Source organism: Herpailurus yagouaroundi, unplaced genomic scaffold (assembly GCF_014898765.1).
Source record: "Herpailurus yagouaroundi ecotype Mexico unplaced genomic scaffold, PumYag 140, whole genome shotgun sequence".
In the NCBI taxonomy this organism is placed as follows: Eukaryota; Metazoa; Chordata; class Mammalia; order Carnivora; family Felidae; genus Herpailurus; species Herpailurus yagouaroundi.
Genome location: NW_024412395.1, coordinates 93,699,158 through 93,715,875, shown reverse-complemented (window position 1 = coordinate 93,715,875; position 16,718 = coordinate 93,699,158). Strand labels below are relative to the sequence as shown.

Below are 16,718 nucleotides of genomic sequence, written 5' to 3'. Positions count from 1 at the left end.
TCCATCACATATCATTGTCCAATCTTTTGCAATGCCTCTTCACCATGGCTTGCACAAAGCCCTGTCTTCCTGCAGCTTGCAATTGAGTATTTATCATTTCTCCAGCAAGCATTCACTGGTTGGAACTATTTAAAAATACAATGGGTAGCCTTTAAGGTAGTGAGCTCCCTGTCACTGAGAAGCTGGTGAATCATTAAGAATAACACAGGGATGCTTGCATGCTGAGTTGATTGGTTTCCATGGGGTCTGTGAATGTTTTTCACACTGTCCTAGGGTTTAAGACAGACTTGACTTATGGGAATTTAAAGAGCAAAGACCAGACAACAGAATAAAAACATAAATAGACAGTATGACTTTACATCATATACCTGTCAGGAGTAATTCATCTCCTTTGCTGGATGGGGGTGCAGGGAGCAGGAGGAATGGATGGGAATGAACAACAACTTAAAGAGGAGTTTTGTCCCCAACTTCCCCGCAAGGTTGTGCTGAGGGAAGTCTGGAACCTTGATTTAATGACCTTTTATTCTGGTCAGGGTAAAAGATTTGGTCAGTATCTGGTCATATTTTGAAAAGACCTATGTGGGCCAAGAAAACATGTGAGAAACCAAGATAGAGACCAGAAAACTGATTTATGTTTATAGTGGAAGACACTGCTTTTCAATACCTAGAATGATTATGTGCCTATGTCCAAGGAGCTCATTCTAGGATCTCATATAGCTGAGCAGCCAAACAAAAGATAAAAAGCTTGTTAGGTGACATGGGGGCATAAGGAAGTGAGTCATATGCTCTTTAAAAATAATTTGGGGTGAGGCACCTGTCATTTGAGCGCCTGATTCTTGGTTTTGGCTCTGGTCATGATCTCACAGTTCAGGAGTTTGAGCCCCAAGTAGGACTCTGCACTGATGGTGTGGAGTCTGCTTGGGATTCTCTCTCTCCCTCTCTCTCTGACCCTCCCCTGCTCATGTTCTCTTTCTCTCAAAATAAATAATGAAAATAATTTGGGGCAAGCAATAGGGAACAGCTGTCTCTAGGACCCTGAGGACTCCCACGGCTACATGCTTCTCCCTCGGCTGTACCATGGATGCACAACCCTAAGTCACTCTCTCTGGATCCCCTGCTCCAGGGCTCTGGGATGGGCAGGGAGGGGTATTCCAGTGGTTGATGGTGCCACTCCAAATGACCTTCTCCTCTGCCCATGCAGTGTGCTCACCTCAGTCACAAAGAGCTCCTGCTGCTATGCTTTCAGCCTAGTTCACCTTCAAGCAACTCCTGGAATCTCATGTTTTGCATCTATAGAGCCTTTGTATAAATTATAGAATCTTAAAAAGTCAGAAACTATCAGAAACTGGGAGGGATTGTTTAACCCACATCCCCATTTCAATAAAGAAAAGAGAGAGGCCTAGAAAAAGAAAAAAGAAACAGACACACCCAAGGGGTAAGAGGAGTGGCCAGGACTCAAAGCCAAGCTTTCATCTAATCTACTCCCAGAGCTCAGTCATCCCTTACACCATCAGGGATGCATCCCCTGTGGGCAGCTGTACTCTCTGAGGCAAACTTTGACACCTGCAGCCTCACCCCTAATCACGTGGCCCAGCCATGTTGTTCAGTCCCTTGAACAGTGGAAAAACAAGGTCTGCCTCCACTGACGCTGTTAATCTATTACAGATGCAGGAAATGTGAGAAAGATCATCCTCGGAAGGGGTGAGCTGATTTGTGCAACCAATTACTTCTTTAAATGGCTGTCCTACCCCAACATTGATGGTACAATTGGAATAAGGCACAGGAGCTTGTATACCCAGCTGTGATCTAGGGACCAGGTTTGGAGGGGAAAGAGCTGTTTCCAGTATGAGAGGGCTATTCTGTCTTCAAGGGCATGAATTGATGTGACCTTCCTTGGGTTCTTTGTCCTAAAGGTCAAGAACTTCCATCTGCTTTTTTGGGGAGATGAAGTCCTCACCATTTCAAAGAAGATGCTCTCTATCAGTCATTTCTTTTATCCTGGCTATTTTCATTTCTGTATTCTGAGCTTAAACCAGAAAGGTGTCTTGTTCCCCATTAAGGAGACAAGAGGCATGAATGGGAGGAGTGCAGTGAGAGTGGAAACGGAAATGAGGTTTTGGTTTAGGCTTTGGTTTTAGAAGCTTGTCTTCCTATCTCTACAAATTATAAAATTCCATTAAAAAAATGTTTATTTATTTATCTTGAGAGAGGGAGAGCATGAGCAAAGGAGGGACCGAGAGAGAGGGAAAGAGAAAATCTCAAGCAGATTCCACACTATCAGTGCAGAGCCCAACACGGATCTCATGAACTATGAAATTATGACCTGAGCTGAAATCAAGAATTGGATGCCTAACCTACTGAGCCACCCAGGTGCCCCATAAAATTCCATTTTTAATGGTGTCCTTCAATGCATATCTTCTATCTTAACTGAATTTTTGATAAATCTTTAATAAAAACTTGATAATAAAAATCTAAATACACAATAAAAATAAAACTGTTCAGTAGTTATAAATGATGTTTTATTGCCTTAAGTTTTAAAGATTAATGAAGTAGTTTCCTTGAAAATTCTGAATTTTTATTAAGCTCTCATCTTACAAAATGGCTTTCTGAAAGTGCTGATTTTGCTTGTATATTTTTTGGTTTTCTGCTTTACTTTTTTGCCTGCAGGTTCATTATACCACTAGGTCAACAGAGCACGGTGAGCTCCCCGACTCTCCCCTTCACTAGACGTAATCCTGAAAACACATTCATTGAGTCTCTCCATTATTTTAAGCTCTTTACATCTTATTCTTTCCAACAGTTTTATTAGATAAGTACTACTATTGCCCTCATTTTATTGATAATGAAGCTAAGCCACGAGGAGGTTAAATAACTTGCCCAGGAGTCTCTGAAAACCACAACAACATGCATCACTGTATGCTTACATGAACATGTTTATTTCCACTCGTTTTCATAGGTACATCCACTGACCTACACATGATCCCATGTTCTACGTGTGCCAGGAAATGCGTTGGCAGAAAATACACATGTTGCCACAAGGACACATCTTTCCCAAACCTTATCACATTAATTTACTTGAGTGAAAAAAATTTAACATTGCTGTGAAACAACAGTACAGGAATGCTGTGCCACCAATTCCAACTATACGAATGGACAAATGGATATACCCGCGTGCGCGCACACACCCACCCACCCACACACACACTGGGGGATGGAGCTTATATTTGGAGAATTCTCTGAGGCAGAGGATGCTGACTTTCTTGGCCATGCAAGTGACAGTATGTAGTGCTTCTGTCATGAAAGTCCAGGGTGGGGTGCTGACAGAGCTGAGCAGGTTTACAGGTTTAGTGCTCCTGTGCTGACCACACACACCAAGCATAATGTGTGAGTCCTTGACCCTGGCTGGAATCCAGCCCTGGAACTGGACCAGTGGTGTGGCCACTGGGATGAGCCCTGAATGTGGCTGGTCTTTGCTGCCATGCACCTCTTCAGGGCCTTTCCCCTAGAGCTTCTGTCACCTGCTTTGGGGGAGTGGATCAACTCTTTCATGCACCTCCTGCCATGATGCTTTCACAGCCAATTAAAATTCTATTCCATTCCCAGCAAGGGAGCTGGCAGCCTTGGGTCTCCCCAGCAGGTTGGACGGGCTGCAATTAATGTCTCTTCTGGAGCCTGATTAGCTAAGGAGAGGCCAGGATACTTATCCTACCCCCAAGGCCACCTATAAATTAGGAAATGGAGATTCCCCATCTTGTTGCCTCTATTCTGAGTCATCAGTTAATGCAACTGTGTTAACCCTTTCTTTTTCATTCTTGATATTGGAGCTGGATCAGAAAGCCAAGATGTCATCTCTCAACTGGGCAGTCGCGGAACACAGGGAGGAGAAACCCCTAGATTCCCTTACTATCCAAATTCCAGCTCATTGGAATGAATTGAGGGCCTACACACTGTGTTAGCCACAGGCTAGGAGTTGGGGATTCAACAGAAGCCATAGGCATAATGTTTAGTGTTATTATGTGGAAGCTTTAAATGAAGAAGGTAATGCATAGAAATAATGCATTTAAGGGAAAAAATAGAAAAGTCCAAACGACAGAAAAGGAGAAGAGAAGGAAATTAACACATATGGAGTGTTTACTGCATTTACAGACATTGTACATATATTATAGCAAGGAATCCTACGAAGCTCTGCATTTTTACAGATGACGGAAGCAAGATTCAGAGAAGTTAAGGAAATTGTCCAAGGTCATAGAGCTAATGTGATAGATTGATTGTACTAATGGCCTTAGATCTTTATGCTTCGCTATAGTCCCTTCCTTTTGGTAATGCCTCCTCACATTGAGTCTGGAGTAGGCCACATGACTTGGCCAATAGGACATTAGCAAACTTGATATAAGCAAAGGCTTGAAAAGAGCTTGCACAACTGGGCCTACCCTCTCTTACTGGCAGGAACTCTTCCGGCATTATGTGAACAAGCCCAGGCAGTCCTATTGGATGATAAGAGACATATGAGCAGAGGGGGGCTCATCCCTGATCAGCAGCCTCTAGCCAACTCACATATGCATGGACGAGCCCGGCCAAGCCCAGCCAAGCCCAGCCAAACCAGAGCAGTACGACTCAGCCAACTTGTAGACTTGTGAAAAATAGTAAGTGGTCGTAATTTTATGCCATTAATTTTGGGGTGCATATGCAGGAGCATAGTTAGCAGCTAAAACTAACTGACACGGCTAGCAAACAGCAGGGCTAGAAGTTGTTTGATCTTAAAGCATTGTCCATTCATCATGAAAATATAGGAAAAGACTGAAATTGTATCAGGGACAACAAGGCTAGATGATACCTTTAACAGCAAAGTCGCCCAGTCACATATGAGTATTGCTGCATGCAGTGAGTGTACGTATCCATACCTAGCTGTCTTAGAGGGCAGTTATCCAAGTGAGGGGTCTTAAATGTGGAACCCGTTAGCCCCAGGTGTCTTAGCTTTGTAGGTCACCATCCCAGAGACTGAGCTGTCCTGGCTCTTGATAAAAACACTGAGTCATTCCTGTCATCATATATCAGGTCCTTGGAGAAAAAAATCCCCCCCTTGCCCCCAGCACCCAGGGTAAGATTCTGCAGCTTCCAGTGGGCTACGTACTCCCTGTTTCTCCTTTATGGCTGAGACTCTCCCCCAAGATTGCCTCAGTTATCTTGCTGAAAATTCTGGACTTAATTCTGCCCCAATCCTGTGGTCACCTCCTGCTCATCCCCCACAGTGGAAACAAAGGTAGAAAGGAATAGACCGCCTGTGTTTTCTGAGCCTTTTTTCTCAGGGTCACAGCTGTGGTATTACTGACAGATGCCCATGAGAATGTGGAGAAAGGACAAGGTCTTGAATATGAGGCAATAACAGGAGGTAATGACACACGGTAATGATAGGGATGGAAAACGGGTCATCTTGCAGAAGATGACAATTTGGTAATGTGCACCAACAGCCTTACAAATGCTAATGCCCTTTGAATTAGGAATTCCATTCCAGGACTGTCTTTTAAGGAAATAATCATGGATATGAACCATGAAATCATGGGTCACCATGAGAAAATTTTCCTTTTTTTTTTTTTTTTTTTTTTAAGTAGGCTCCACCCTGAGTGTGGAGCCCAACACAGGGCTCGAACTCACAACCCTGAGATCAAGACCTGAGCTGAGATCAACAGTTGGATGCTTAACTGATTGAACCATCCAGGCGCCCTCACCATGAGAAGCTTTTCATGACATAGTGTGAATGGAAAGATACAAGTTAAAAATAGACTGGATATTATGTTTCTGATGTGGGGGAAGTTATGTGTCTGTGTGGGGGGCATAGTTATAAGGAAAATTTTGATATATAACAAATGTCTCCATGTTTTTATGTGATTTTGTCTGTCCCAGCCTTTGGACATGAGGATCCTTGGCTGTCTGAGATGTAGTAGGAAAACTTACCTTAAAAACCCAAGCAGTTGGTGAAGAACCAGAAGAAAGTGGCTGAAATGATGCATGACATGAGAACGGATGTAAAGCTAAAACTTTGTGCTGATGGATGGCTGCCGGGGGGGGGGGGAGACGAATGTGCTTTTGCACAATCACGACATCTAAGGGGAGGAGCAGTGTGGATGAGGCTCACCAAATCCCAGAAGATGACTAAAGTCCCAGAAAAGTCTTGATTGTCTGCCTGACCACCTCGCCATCTGAAAAAGGTTAAAGGCAAATGAAAGGAAGTGATATCATGCTTACCAGCCACTGATTAAACGGAGCACAGGCCTAAAAACCATGGCAAAAGCTGAGAATCCAGATGGGTTTGAGAAAACACGTCCCAGTGTGTGTGTGTGTGTGTGTGTGTGTGTGTGTGTGTGTCCTGGGCAGGCACCATCTTGTGGTCTCTGCACGAGGGCCCAGAGCCAATGCTCAGTCAAGGCCCCTGAACGGCTCCTTAAAGAAGGAGACTGTGGGCTATAGTCTCAGTCTTCTGGAGGCAAACACTGCCAGTCCATAAATACCCACACCCTCTCCCTTGAGCACAGAAGCCTGGGCTGTTCTATGAACTTTGGACTTGTTCTATGGTGTTTCTCGTATATGCATCCAAAAGGGAAAACTGGAGGGCACTGGTGAACATGGGAACCTCTGGGACCCCCCTTTCCCGGCATAATCTCTATACAGGACCACTCCATACTTCAGGGTTGGGGGCAGGCCCTCTGACCAGAGGCTTGGGGGATAAAGAGAAGGGCCTTTGAAGACCACCTCCTTCCCAGCCCCAGAAGTAAGGAATATAGAATTCTCTCAAACAAAAAGTAAAATTGCCAACATGACAGAAGCTGCTCGGAGCAGCTTAACAGAAGCTTGGAGTCAACAGACCGGAGTCTATTCACACGCCATAGTAATTCCAATTCTACTTAGCGAGCTTATTCCTGACAGGGAAGCAGAGCCAAGACTTCAGGAATAGTATGCTTCCTTGAGAGGTGTGAAAAGAACCGGGCTGAGCTTGCGGCAGAGTCTGGAATGGGAATGGCCCTGTGAGAGGCGTCAGTCCGGCAGGGGAGGAAGCCCTGAGCCCACGGTGGGAGAGCACCCCTCCATACCACCCTGGGGAAGGCCCCCGCCCTCTCTGGGCTTCAGGCTTTGCCCTCTGAACGGAGGACAATCTGAACGAAGCTTGTCACGAAGAAGAAATGGAAGTCCCATGCCGAGAAAGAACTGAAAAGCACGTCGGTGTTTACTCTTTGTAAAGCAGGCAGGGCATATTATAGGGCAAAAATCTCTTTTCCCTCTCGTACTTCTCTTCTCTCGCTAAACTCCTTGTGACACAGATTAGCCTCCCTGCTCTGCTTTCACTGCCCCTCATAAGGGCATCACCAAGTCGTCGGTCGGCCCTGGGGACACGTTTTCACAGCCTTGCCTGAAAGGGCAAGGGGAGAGCGGAGTGATGGCTGCAAACACTCACAGCTTAATGCCTTGTCGTTTACCCCGTCATGGGAGGAAGGAGAACAAGCATGTGAGGGAGAAAGCGCGGGGAGGGCTCCCAGGAGAGGCCGAGGCCAGCAGGTGAACAGGAGCTGGGGTATCTGGTTCGTTCTTCCCTCCCCTGAAATACCAGGGTAGTTAGCAGCACCTGGAGGCCCCTGGCCTTCCACACACTGTTATTACCTGACACTCATTATCCAGGCTCCCAGGCAGCTTAAGTGGTCACTGGTTTCCGACCGAGGAGCCTCGTCTACAAGGTGGTCAAGTGAAGTCCTTGGTGAGGTACCAACAGCAGAGACCCCTCGGCCACAGAGCGAGAGAGCATACCCCCTGCCTGCCCCCTTTCGTTAGGATGTGGAGACACTCCGTAAGACCTGATGGGTACATGAGAGACAATGAGGAATGATCTACCACGAGCACCCACTATGTGCCAGCTGGGTTCTAAGTACTTGTCGTTGTGTATTATTTCGTTGAATCTCCGGGAGACCCTGGGGAGGCAGGGGAAGCATCTTTGGTCCCACTTTACCTCTGAGCAGACTTAACCACAGTCACACAGGTAATAAATGATAGAGCAAGGATTCAAACCAGCCAGTCTGCATCCACTGGCCCTAGTAGCCATGCTATACCGGCTCACGCGTGGCAAGTGCTTAGAACAACAGCCGCCCCCAACGCATGCTCAGTGAGTGTGAGCTAGTAAGAGTCAGCCATAGCAGTGGCAGCGTTTCTAAAACCGTACAGATGGGCATGATGGGCCTGTGGCTCAGTGTGGGTAAGTAATCTCGGTGCCCTTCACCACTGAGTGGAAGAACCAGGATTTGAACTCAGCAGTCAAAGCTGGCACACAGGGCTCAGTACATAGTAAGCATTCAATATGTGTTAGCTATTGGTATTTGTTTTTATCTTTGCATGCATAAGAGTCTTAGAGTGATGTAGGAGACAGAAGGTTTGCTGAAAAGTATCTGGTCCAGGGCTTTGCAAAATGAGTCTCAGCCAACCTTGCTTCAAAGAGAGGAAAAGTGTGTCCACATGGAATCAGAATCTCTGGAGCAAAGCCTGGGTAGCCTCGTAACAAGCTTCCAAGTGGTTCTTACGTATGCTGAATTCTGGGAACCAAGGACTCAAGGCCTAGATGGCGTAAAGCCAAGCTCACCAGCCAGAGGTTGGCAGCGCTGGTGTGGGCACCCAGGAGAGACCCAGCTGTTCTGCTTTGTAGGAGTCAGCCACAGAGAAGGTTCTGAGTGCCTAGGGTTGTGTTGTTTGAAACGTTCATCAAGGGTGGCACATCATCATCGTTCATTTACACTTGTAACATCTGCTGTATCCCCTCTACACACCGAGTGATGTGCTCATTACAGTGGCTGAAATTTAATTTTTGCAGAATTGCACCACCACCCCTTCAAAGAATACAAAGGTTTTGCACAACTGGAACCGGGCATCCCTCTGCCAATGTACAGGGAGTGTGGAGGGCCGACCCCAGGGGGCAGTTCAGTATTCGCCCCTTATTAACGTGCCATTGACTTGTGCCCCTGCTTTGGCCACCTTTGAGGGAAAGAAAGAGGACGTTGTGACCTGGAATTTCTGCACTTTCACCCTGGCAGCCTGGAGCCCTGGAAACAAGCCCAGCTCTCTGCCGTACGCACACCGCCCGATTCTGGCCAGCGGAGGTTTGTCGAAATTACATTTTTCTATTGAGTCAGGCAAAGGACTGAGGGCAGAACAGCCTTTAATTTGAGCTCTTTGGTAACGATGGCAAGGACCATGATGAGTTACACAGAAAGACAAACGGACAGGATATTGCCCATTTAGGTCATTAGAAATACAGATATGATTATGAATATACGCATAAGACATGACCTTCTTTCTTTCCTCCAGCCCCTCATATAGCCTCGTTTATTTATTATGCAGGCTGTGTTTGACTGTATGGAATTAGATGTTATTTAAATTCAATTATTGTGAGGTTAAGTTCTTCTTTCTAGTACCAGTTGAGTAAATTTAGAGGCAGTTAGAGGAAATAGGTACATTTGTCTTATACCGGTTAAATTATAAGGGGAAAAGCATTGCAGGAATAAAATAATTATCATGAAAATGAAAGCCCATGGTTTGGAGGGTTGGGTTTGGGTCTGTGTGTTGGTGTTCCTTGTGTCTTTCTGTAATCTTTTTTTCTGAACTGATGAGCAGCGAGGCTGGAGATTTTTCCACGAAGAGGGAGGGAGATTCTACGCGTGTGTTTTGTGTGTTTGTGAAATTAAGATGCTTGGTATGAGAGCAGAACTAGAAATAATTATGTGGCTAATTGGATTTACTGTGGATAACTATAGCTCATTAAGGCCTTAAATCTTTTTTTTTTTTCCTACTTAGTAATAGAGTTCTTTCTTTTTAAAATCAAATTACCTTGCAACAACTCCTTATTTCTTTGTGCCAGGGTTGACACACTGTTAGTCTCCAGGAGCCAAGGTCTGGCCTTGGCAACACTGAGACGGGAAACGAGAAGCTGGCCGGTCTGGCTGGGAAGGGTCTCTGTTTGGTGCCTATGTGATAGGCATCTCAACATCGACACGTCCAAAACTGAGCTCCCAATCTGCCCTCCAAAACCTGTCCTTCCCTGAGTCTTTCCCATCTCAAATGAAAGCAACTCCCCATCCACCTCATGGCTCAGGTCAGAATGAGCGTCATCCTCGAGTTCTCTCCTTTCATCCACCCATCCAGGCCATCGGCAAATCTTATTATCAGTGTCTTCAAAACAGATCTAGAAGCTGACTGCTTCTCAGAACTCCCACTGCTTCCATACGGGTCCCAAACAGCATCCTCACCCGCCTGGATTACTGCAACAGCCTTGTCTTTCTACTTGGCCCTTACTTCTGTCTGGTCTGTTTCCAGTACAGCAGCCAGAGTGATCCTGGCAAACATGGTCAGATCATATCACTCTCCTCTCCTCAAAACTCTCTTTTCTCATTCATAGTGCGTGCCAAGTTTTTAAAGTGGCTGTCTCCTGATTTGTCTCTCATCCTTCCTCCCCCTTATATCTCCGACCTCATCTCCTACTCCCCTTCCCCTCATTCACTCTACCCCAGACACACCAGTCTCTTTGGTGTCCCCAAAACATGCCAGGCATGCTTCTGCCTCGGGGCCTTTGCACAGGATGTTCCCGCTGCCTGAAATGTTCAGCTCCCAGGTATCTGCATGGTGTGCCTCTTGACCTTCCCCAAGTCTTCACTCAAATGTCCCTGTTTGGTGAAGCCTGTCAGCCACCCTATTTAGAATACCAACCTTCCTACTCCCTACTCTTCTATTTTCCTTTTCCCTGCTCATTTTTCTCCACAGCCCATGACAGCATCTTAGGTACTTATAGTTCATTTGTTTATATTTTTTATTGTCTTTCTCTGTCTACTAGAGAATTTGGTTAGTTCTACTTGCCATCGTATCCTTGTCACCTAGAACAGAACCTGGAACACACTAGATGAATGCTTGATGAATACAGGAATGACTGAAGGAGGCCCAGAGAGGTTAAGCAACTTTCCCAGGGTCACACAGATTGTAAGAGCCTGGATATACCTGAGACTTCCCAGGATTAGAGTCCGACCTCTTAACCACCACATTAGTGTCGGTAATGGATGATGTACCTAAACTGCACCCCAAGGCTAGGGCTTCTGTTGTCTCCTTTTTTCTGATCTTCTGGAGCTGCACATTGCAGCAGGGCTGGGGCTGTCTTGGCGTCACTAGACTGTATTTGTGTCTTTCTGTGGCAGGGATGCCTGGTGCCTGTGTGGGTGGAATGGGAAGTCTTGGCTTACCTGCCACTGTCATGGCAACCAGGTAACCTAAGGACTCCAGAAGCAAGTCCTTTCAGATGGAGAGGAGAAAGAATGGAAGAAAGCTGAAAATAAACAGAAAGAAATCTGTGAATGGAGAAACGACTGGAGTCTCACACCTGCAGCTTGCTTGTCATTGGCAGTGAGGAGAATCCACCCAGTTCTCCTCCCCGCCCACCAGCTCAGCCACAGCCAAAGGCCGCAGATCAACCCGTCCTGCCTCTTGCCTCGCGCATGACCCCACTTAACCCATCCAGGAGGGTCGTGCTCTTCTGTGCAACATCCCCAGGGAAGGAGAGCCCCCCCAAATGCTCTCAGCATCCCCGTGGTAACACAGAGGACAGTCCTGGACTGGAATTCGGCAGGATCTATATTCTGATCCCTCATCCATCTCACAAGGGCAGACTGTCTTAGAGAGTTCTTTAATCTCACCCTCCCACAGGGGGTCGACGGACCCTTTACCTAAGGCATGGCTCCTTCCTTATTTGCTAGTACGAGAACAGAATAGAGCTATAGTAGAAAAAAAACTATGAAATTAAAGTCCTCATGGAAACACGAGTTAGAATTGCAATACTTGCACAAGAGGACTTACTTGTGCCAGGCACTGTATCTAGCACTTTGTGGGCATGACATCATGCCACCCTTGGAGGAGTTAAGAGTTGCTTGCAACAGAAAGATAAAGAAGCCTCAGAGAGGTTGAGCAGCCTGCCCAAGTATGCACAGCTGGTAAGTGTGAAGAGGCATTCAAAACCTAAGGAGCCAATCTCTGAAAAACATGCTCTTCATGCCTCCCCGACACCATGTCCCTTGGGGCCAGGATTTTCGAGAAGACCTGATTTGTCTTGCCTTAGTCATTCCCTGGGCCCCAAAGCTTCAAGTAGAACATCAAGGAGTGTTTAGGGCCCTTTGATCCGTGGAGTTTGCTGAGCTCTGCAGACAAGATCATAATAATCCCCCCAGCCCGAGGGCTGGTGTCTCAGGAGCTGGACCAGAGGGGCTCATCCTCTTCTACACCTGGTGCCCATCCATTCAGCAAATGCCCCTTACTGTGCACCTGTAATGTGCTGAGTTCTATGGGGCACACAGGAACAGCTCCAATCCTGGAAGACACAGAGAAGAACCACTCAACTGTGGGTGGCAGCATGGGGAGAGGAGACAGGTCTGTAGCTAGCAGTCTGGAGAGACTTGGCAGAGGGGTACCAGCTGGGCAAGGAGGCTGGAGGAGAGACAGAGAAGACACCGTGGGCACAGGTGTGGGAGGGACAGTGGGGACAGAGTCCACAGGAGGGATGAACAGAGCGGGGTGCTGAGAAGCTTGGAGGCTGGTGTCACAAAGACCTGGCATTAGATTCTGGCCATGCCACCGGCTGGCTGAGTGACTCTGAGCTGGTCATTTAACCCTTCTCTTCAATAGGGGTCGTTCTTACACTCAGAGGCATTTACCACTTCCTGCTCCAACACTTCAGCTTTTAACAGAGTTTCCTGCACAGATCATCTTAAGGCTAACTTGAGTTCGTCTGGCTACGGCTCATTTCCATCTCTTCTGCTCTTGAAGAAGCATAGGCCTGACCAGTCAAAGGTGGTAAAGCGGCCTCTTAGAAGCCTTAAACATGACAAAGATTATGGCCCTTCTCCCAAATGTACATAAAAATATACTAAATCATCACATACAAAACTTACGTAAATGCTAAGGTTAAAATAACATCTTTCCAGATTTATTATTATTATTGTTATTGTTATTATTATTTATTATTATTGTTATTATTATTATCATCATCATCATTATTTTTGCTAAAATCCTAGATTGCTTCCTTTATCAAGTTAAACCTTTCTAACAGTTTTGGTGTCCTTACTTTCTAATCTTTGTAGCACCTGAAGCAAGTTCGTAGTCTGCCTTTCGGGGTTGTCCGGTTCCCAGGGAAAGCGTGGGGGACCAGGAGCCCCTGGGCAAACAGCACACCTTTGGCCTATTAACCAGGTGCTGGGGCCAGCCAGGCCAGGTCATGCTCTCCCTTTCCCCAGATAAGTATATTGAGGCGCTGAGACTCCTGTGCCCTGGTGGTTGCACATCTACAGCCTCAATGGAGAGTCCAGGTCTTGTGACCAGTTGTGCCTGGCCAGCAACTCTTCCTGCCCTGTCTCCTGGCTGCTGCTTGGAAGCAAGGAGTGTAGACTTCTCTGCCACTTGGCAACGTTGCCAGGGACCGGAAGTCATGTCTCTTACTCCACTGGCAATTTGACGTGGCTGCTTAACAACCCGATTAATCAAACCCAGCTCATCCTGTTAGAATTAATGAGCCTGGGAAATGCTGCCATGAATGATGAGGGCTTTTGCCCCTCCCCCAACACCTCTCCCCACTCTCTCTCTCCTGCTTCTTTCTGAGAGCCACACAGCAACAACTCACTACCAAGGGCTCTTGGACCTGGAAGGGTGTGGTGAGCGTCCAGCAGTGTGGCCGTCTCCTGCCTTTTCTACTCTCCCAGGCACCACAGCTGCCCACCTGGAGCCAGAGCTGGCCATGTTCGAGGGGAGCAAAACTTGTTCATCAAACAGATATGAATGCATTTTGCCACCAATATTGGATGGAGAGTCTGTTTCAGGCACTATATTAGGTGTTAAGGATGCAAAGATGGAAAAGATATTGTCCCTGTAAGGGATCACGGTGTAGTAACCTAGAGACAAATGGGGAAGTGCTGCAACAGAGGGGATGGGAAGGGCGGGAGCCACAGTGAAGGGGGCCCGTCAATACTGGAGGAGCAGCGTGGGAAACCAGGAAGGGTTGTATGGGGACCAGGCACTTTGAGAGTCTCTACCACCAAGTTCATTCATGGCGCATACATACAATGAGTGCTGGGCACTGGGCAAGGTGCTGGGGTCCAGAGGTCCACAAGTGGACATGGTCCCTATTCTCCTGGACTGGGCAGTCTCATCCCTATTCCTCGGGACAGTGCAGGGAACCTGAACAGACACTTGATTAACTTTTTCATTTACTCAAACACAAATGTTGTTGAGGGCCTTTGGGGAGGAGGGCTAGGCATTGGGGGAAAGGAGTGAACAACCCCTCATCCCTGCCTTCCAGGGCTTCTCTGACAAGTAGACAGGCATACGCACAGATCCTTATAAGGAGGTACTCAGTGCTCTAACAGGGATCTGCCCAAGGTGCTCGCACAAGGCACTCAGAGATCAAAGAACTGAGCTCAACCTGGAAAAGTCAGGGGTGACTCCCTGTAGGAGGTGGTATTGGAACTATCATGAAGATAGAGAAGCAGTGTGACAGGTAGACCAGGTACAAAAGAACATTGTAGACCTCATCCAGGCCAAGGTGTGGTCTTTGAGTGATAGGGGTTGAATTGGAAGGGAAAGATGATTCTGTGCATCTTTGGAGGGAACAGCTGGTTCTACAGTCAACAGCAAAGACCATGGGTTAAATGTCTGTCTTACAGGTCAGGTGCTCCTGTGCTTGCTTGTTCAAAATGGGGAACAAGATGTGGTTTCCTGAATGGTGGGATCTCCAAGTTAGCAGGGACGTGGCTTACGTGGCCAAATCGCAAACACACCAGTGTGGGGCACAGGGACATATTCTGGGTCCTTTGATAGGAGTGAGGTGGAAGGGCTGGGTCCACAATAAACGAGTTGGAATGGGAAGGGAAGGCATAGGGAGTAAGGAGAAAGAGTACCTGGGGTAGCTCAGAAGAAGGCACAGGCTGGGGAAGGGGGGTGGCCCAACTGTCAAGTCCTTAAGAAAGTAAATGACTTGGGGGTGGTGGGATTTAGCAAGTAGAAACCATGGACTCTGAGCTGGGAGGGAGAAAGACAAGCCAGACGGGGAAGGAGGGAACGGGGAGGGGAGAGAGAGGGAAAAAGAGTCAGGGAGGCTCACAGAGGCACTTTGGGGCCACCACGTCGGGCCTGGCAGGAAGCAGATACACGCCAGCTTCAGTCACGGTCACTGACATGTCGTCACAGGGTGTTCTGGAGGCTAAGCCCATCTCTGCAGTCTACTCACAAGGGTCTTCAGATCCTGCCACCATCTCGCTGGGCCAGGTCCTCTGCCTCTCTGCTTCCAGGCCTACCCTAGACTAGGCTTCGTGGTGGCCACTCCCAGCCAGGCCCAAAGGACATGCCTGGAGGGATGGATACACACCTCTTAGGTCCTTGGGATTCAGGCCTGCCCCCACCTGCCAAGGTTTAGTCACTCAGGGACCCGGGGAGGGAGGCTTCACAGAGGGACCTGAGTCTCCACGTGCTGGTCTGCGGGGGAGTGCAAAGGCTTCAGACCAGAGCTCCAAACTCGGGCAAAATGACGCTCACGATATGTCTAGAAGACTTGCCTTTGTTGTGGACATCTCACTATTGGGAGACTTTACATAAAAATCGCTCCCTAGATTCCCACGTGCAGAATGGGCTGGCGCTGACAGTGGCTTTCCCTTTCTTTAACTTGGGGTCTGGACCTTAGATTGGCCCGTGTCCCTACCAGCTGGCTGCCTGTGTCACTTGCATGGTCTGCCTGGCTCTGAGGGCATTAGAGCTTGAGACCCCCTTCACAGAGAAGTCCGCCAGGCTGGCACCCTCTTTGGACAGCAAGGGGCTTCCATAGACACCGACCCGCTCATTTTTACAGGCACCCTAGGCCTTGGGCGGCACCCAATGGGTGCTGAGGCTCTGAACTGTTAGTTGAAGTCACTGAGGCTGCCTGGCTCCCCTGTCCCCCATGGACCTCTGGTGCTTCCCGACAAAGCCCGTGACCTGGCTTCAGTGGTGTGGTCTGCCATCCCTGGGTGGCCCCACCCGTCGCTCCACACGCCAGGCGGGGACCTCACCGCCCTCTGCCTCTCTCCCTGCAGGGGGAGCTGCTGAGCCCATGCCGCTGTGATGGCTCGGTCAAGTGCACGCACCAGCCCTGCCTCATCAAGTGGATCAGCGAGCGGGGCTGCTGGAGCTGTGAGCTGTGCTACTACAAGTATCATGTCATCGCCATAAGCACAAAGAATCCTCTGCAGGTATGACCGGGAGCGAGGATGGTCTCCCCTTAGAGTCCGGGCCAGTCTGGAGAAAAGGAACGAGCCGGGCCGCGTGGGCAAGACGGCAGTGGCCTGTGGGCAGAGGGGATGAGAGAACTCGTGTTTTCTCCTCGGCCTCAGTAAGAAGGGAAAGGGATGGGGCAAAGGGAAAGGAAAGACTTAGAAAGAAAGAAGTGCGGGCGTGAGATGGTGCACAGGATCAGTGAGCCAAGGGAGGGAGCGAAGGAGGGAGAGACGGCAGGCTGGATGGATGGATGGCTGGCTGGCTGGAAGGGGAAAGGGAAGAAAGAAATGACGGAGGGGAGGCAGGGAGGAAAAGAAAGGAAAGAGGGACAGACCAGAGGTCAGGTGATAGCAGAATGGAAAAAGGGCAGAGGGTGAGGGGTGTGAGGAGGAAGACTGAGGGAAAGCTAAGTGGGG

At 48.1% G+C, this 16,718-nt stretch overlaps 1 protein-coding gene across 2 annotated transcripts in view; it reads left to right on the top strand.

Moving 5' to 3' along the window:
• Positions 1-16,718, top strand: part of MARCHF4 (membrane associated ring-CH-type finger 4) — a 108,932-nt gene that overhangs the window by 66,521 nt on the left and 25,693 nt on the right. The window contains exon 2 of one of the 2 annotated variants that reach the window (XM_040476182.1): positions 16,122-16,277. The exons of the other annotated variant lie outside the window; for it this stretch is intronic. Within the exon in view, the coding sequence (XP_040332116.1) occupies positions 16,122-16,277 (156 nt within the window). The remainder of the gene's footprint in view (positions 1-16,121; positions 16,278-16,718) is intronic. 2 annotated transcript variants of the gene reach the window in all.